The sequence below is a fragment of the Myotis davidii genome, unplaced genomic scaffold (genome assembly GCF_000327345.1).
Source record: "Myotis davidii unplaced genomic scaffold, ASM32734v1 scaffold265, whole genome shotgun sequence".
NCBI lineage: Eukaryota > Metazoa > Chordata > Mammalia > Chiroptera > Vespertilionidae > Myotis > Myotis davidii.
In genome coordinates, this window is record NW_006296627.1 from 4,182,936 (window position 1) to 4,187,895 (window position 4,960).

A 4,960-nucleotide genomic window follows, 5' to 3' on the forward strand; every position below is an offset into this window, starting at 1 on the left:
TGATTAATCACAAAAACAATATGTAATTACATATGTGTTTTCCGATGGTCTTAGGCGACCCCTGTGAAAGGGTCGTTCGACCCCGAAAGGGGTCGCGACCCACAGGTTGAGAACCGCTGCTCTAGCCACTGAGAAAACTGGCTAGGGCCTTGAAGATTCTTATTTCCAAAATTTAAAGTGGAGCTCAGTGATATACATTTTCAGTAAATTCCAAGATGACTCTTTCAATCTGGAAAATTTGAGAAACACTATACTAGTTCAAGAGTCTTCAAACTAGTTTTCCTGTTAGAGCTCATGGAGGCTTTCCAAAGGGTATGTGTATAGTACTAAGGGAATAAATTTCCATATGGGTCTGCTTTCCCCATCCTTAGTGCCCTAGCATGTGGCCTGGTACCAAAACTGGTCTTCATTTGTTAAATGCTATTGCAGTATCCATCTCTCCCACTTCCACTCTTCCTATTAAGGGGGGAATTGGACAAGTATATAAAAATTTGTCAGAGTTTTTACTTATTTTCAACTTTCCTGTAAATGTCTCGAAAAACTACTATGAAGCCATAATTCCAAATCAATCTGGGGTACCAAGGTGTGAAGGGAAAGAAAATCAATAATCCCTATATAACCTTAAAGCCCTTAAAAAAGGAATATTTGCCAAATAGACTAACTCCTCATATAATCCAGTTTGAAAACTTAAACACAGTGACTTAAATTATCTGTGCCTTAATTTCCTCATCTGTAAAAATGTTAATATTAGAATTTAACTCCTTATGAGTTGTTATAAGGATTAAGTAAGCTAATCGAATTCAAAGTGCTTACAAAATTGCCTGCCAAATTCTAAATGCTCAGTAAATTTTAGCTGGCTTTATAATTAGGATACCAAAGTGAATTAATAAGAATAAGCTTAGGACCCAAGAACTCCCATAACTATGGAAGAAGTAGCTAAATGAGACACTTGCAATACAGACTTTCCTTCACTTCTTGGTGTGAGCTGTATAAAATTTGAAAGTTAAAAGTTGGCACACGGGGATTAAGATAAAGGTCCAATAAAGAGAAGGTTGTACACTTATGGCAAATGGTATGCGGAATCAACAACTCAAGAAAAATCATGGAAGTTCCAAGATGTTACACATGGCACCCTGGAAGCTCTAAACCAATCAGTGTGACAGTCTCTTCACACTTGGAACATGAGAGGTTTCTCTTTTATGAACCAGTAATCACATTATCTGCACTGTACATTAAAGAGAAGTGCTGTTTATTACATGCTAATCACTGTTATAAACATGTACAGTGCAGATATGATTGATGGTTTTGAAAGAGAGGTTTTCCAATCCTAATATATCTTATTATCTCTCACATAGTATGTCGCATTAAGATAATCCTTGTCTTGTTGCTCACATCAGAGTAGTACTAGTTTGTTGTTGTTAATCCTCACCTGAGGATATTTTTCCATTGATTGTTAGAGAGAGTGGAAGGGAGAGGAAGAGAGAGAAACACTGATGTGAAAGAGATGTATCGATTGGTTGCCTCCTGCATGCGCCTCAATCAGAGCCTGGTAACCTGAAACCAAGGTACGTGCCCTTGACTAGAATTGAACCCAGGACCCTTCAGTCCGTGGGCTGATGCTCTATCCACTGACCCAAACTGGCTAGAGACAGAGTAGTACTTTAAAACCAATCAACCACTTTGCTCAGAATGGCAAAGTTGGTAGGGTGTCATTCTGTGCACCTAAGGGTTACTGGTTCGATTCCTGGTCATGATGCATGGCTTCGTTGCAGGCTAGGATCCCTGGTGGGGCGTACAAGAGGTAGCCGATGATGTTTCGCTCTTGGATTCTGTTTCTCTCTCCCTCTCCCTTCCTCTCTAAAAATCAATAAAAATACTAGAAAAATAAAATAAAAACCAACCAACCACTAAGCTGCCAGGCTCAAGGCTTTTATCACTGTTAACTAACGGTATCACTCACAGCTGTGCAGTCACTTCAGTTTGCACTGCTCAGTATTGAATGTGTCCCTGTTCTACTCATATCATTATGCAAGGCTTTCCAATGACACCTGAGCAGATCTGTGAAGTTCCTATAACAACTATGTAAGTGTACTGTCTACTAGAATTTTCATACAGTGACAATCACCAATGGCAAAAATAATATATTTGTACAATACTTTATGGTGAACTTTCATATATATATTGCCTAATTCTAACAATAGGCATTACTGTTGTTGGCATTATTTTCACTGTATTACAGATAATAAAAACGAAGGCTCAATTGTATGGCTATTTAACAAATCTATAGTGATAAGTATTTTGGCTGCATTTAAGGGACTGTTTTTATAGGCTTGTTGTTTGCAACTACAAAGCCCTATTGTGCCCGAACCAGTTTGGCTCAGTGGATAAAGCATTGGCCTGTGGATTGAAGGGTCCTGGGTTCGATTCTGGTCAAGGGCATGTACCTTGGTTGTGGGCACATCCCCAGTAGGGAGCCTGTAGGAGGCAGCTAATTGATGTTTCTCTCTCATTGATGTTTCTAACTCTCTATCCTTCTCCTCTCGGTAAAAAAATCAATAAAAAATATATTTTTAAAAAACCTTATTGCAAGGCAAGTTCTTCTATGTCATTTTATTTTACACCATCCATGTTCATGTTTATGAACACGTACGACCATGTAAACCCACAGAAGTGGAAGATGATCTGGGTCAAATACTATGCCTTTAAAACTTTAATACATGCCTTTTAAATTTTGGTTTTTTAAAAAAAAATCCTCACAGGAGGATATTTTCTTTTCTTTTTTTTAAAATGAAGTGAAGTGTCATTTGCATCAGCCATGGTTTTTTTTTTTAATATATATTTTGATTTTTTTACAGAGAGGAATGGAGAGGGATAGAGAGTTAGAAACATCGATCAGCTGCCTCCTGCACATCTCCCACTGGGGACGTGCCCACAACCAAGGTACATGCCCTTGACCGGAATCGAACCTGGGACCTTTCATTCCACAGGCCGATGCTCTATCCACTGAGCCAAACCGATTAGGGCGAGGATATTTTCATTAATAGAGAGGGGAAGACAGAGAGAGAGAGAGAGAGAGAGAGAGAGAGAGAAACATCAATCGATTGCCTCTGGAACTTACCTTGTATACCCTGACCAGGAAACGAACCTAGGACTTTTCCGTGTACTGGACAACGCTCCTACCGACAGAGCCATACTGGCCAGGACTAAAAGATGATTTTTAAAAAATTAAGGCTCAAAGGGTTTTTAGGCTTAAAGAGTTTTTAGCTGAGGTCTCCAAAAAAGGACAGAAGAGAGACTCAAATCTATAGACTCCCATATTTCATTTACTCTGCTACATAATCCTATGGCTACAACATTAAGCATGTCCACTTGCAAACTTACCAAGCAGCCAGCTATCTTTGTGCATTCCAGCTTCAAACTGACTACTGAGAGAAGACTGCTGCAGCACAGCATAGTCCTGCAGGCTGCCTGGCCAGTTTGTTTCCACCGTCATTAGTGCCCCTCTGATGTCACACACCATCAGGCAGTTTAAAGAATGCAGACCTTTGCGGTTTACGTAGGAAAGGTCTTCAGCATTTGGTGCCTTGATTGCCACATGGATACAGTCAACCACGCCTATTACCCCTGGCATCCCAGCCAACCCATAGAATTCATCCTTCAGAGCCTGAATGGAGGCTTCGTCAGCGGGAAAGCGAATGATCTGTGAGGCTCTTTCCACAAGCGCTTCGGTGACATTGGCAACACATCGACTCATAGATGCCTGACTGATTCCTATAGCATCTCCCATCCGAGTCTGGAAGGAACCTGAAGTATAGAAGCCCAGTGCTGCAAGGATCTGTGTCTCTGGGCTAATAGCCCTGGATCTCTGAGTAGGTCTAGAAAGACTCGCTCCCAAGAGCTCCACCAAGTAATAAATGAACTGCCGAGGAAACCCATACATGGACATCAAGTAGTCATCAGTCATATCATCCAATTTAAAACGGTCCAATGTCCGGTGGCCTCGGCCATACAGTAAGAGGTCGCAATCAAGCACTGTTATAGGTATAGCCATGGTACATGTAAGTGTTGACTCTCTTTTCCACGGCTATTTTTCCCCGAATTCTTCCCAGTGAAGACCTTGGTGCAAGAAGTTATTTAAAGAAGTGTCAACAGCTAACCATCAGTTAAATGGCTCTGGCATTTATAATCTTCTCTCTGTAAAGGTTAAAAGAAAAGAAAAACAACACCACACACATTAGAAACCTACCAAAGACTTTAAAGTGATTCTAAAGTTACAATAACTCCTTTTCTCAAATGTCTATGTTGTTCCAGCAAAAGGTGCTATACTTGTAACTCTGGGTTTTTCTCCACTAACTCACGGCTGCATGACAGTCTCTGTTTTGGTTTCAAGGATAATGGGAGTTGTGCCTTGGCGGCTTATTTTCTCCCTGGCATTTGAACTGAGAAGAGCAAGAGATTAATGGAGGTGGTGGCATCATTATCCACGAGGTAAAAGAGGTCTGCTCCTAACTATACAGGCCACGAAGGAGCTGACGTAAGGACCAGGGATTAGTCACGGCGGGTTTCTTTACCCAAAGCTCTCTGGCTCCCCCTGAGAAGCACGGGACAGAAAAGGGTGATGGTGGTGCTCAAACCAGTCTAACAAGGGAGAAGGCGGGGAGGAAAACCACTCACGACCCGGGCTGATGGAGGTGGGTCGTGTGCTCTAACAATCGCGAGGCTGAGGGGCTAGGAAGTAGAGAGGCCCCAAGAAGTTAGAAGGAAGGTGCGGAAGAAGACGCCGAGAGAGCTAGGGGTTGGGAATCGACTGCGTCGCTTTGAAGTGGCGCCTTAAATACGGAATATCCCGTAAATCGGAGTGCGTCGGCCACTCAAAGTCAGTTAAAAGTCTGTCACCCACCTCTCGGAGGCTGCCAGGACACCGGCCACACTCCCCTCCCACCCCACCTGCTCCCGCCCT

The 4,960-nt window shown here is 42.1% G+C and overlaps 1 protein-coding gene across 2 annotated transcripts in view; it reads right to left on the reverse strand.

The window, feature by feature from the left end:
- The window catches only part of HARBI1 (harbinger transposase derived 1), a 10,652-nt gene extending 5,694 nt beyond the window's left edge, over positions 1–4,958 (reverse strand). The window contains exons 1-2 of one of the 2 annotated variants that reach the window (XM_006772264.2): positions 4,675–4,892; positions 3,382–4,194 (exon numbers count right to left, since the gene is read on the reverse strand). In XM_006772264.2, coding sequence (XP_006772327.1) covers positions 3,382–4,051 — 670 coding nt within the window. In that variant the 5' untranslated portion in view covers positions 4,052–4,194; positions 4,675–4,892. The other variant, XM_006772263.2, reaches the window with a different exon arrangement.
- Positions 4,959–4,960: the final 2 nt, after the last annotated feature.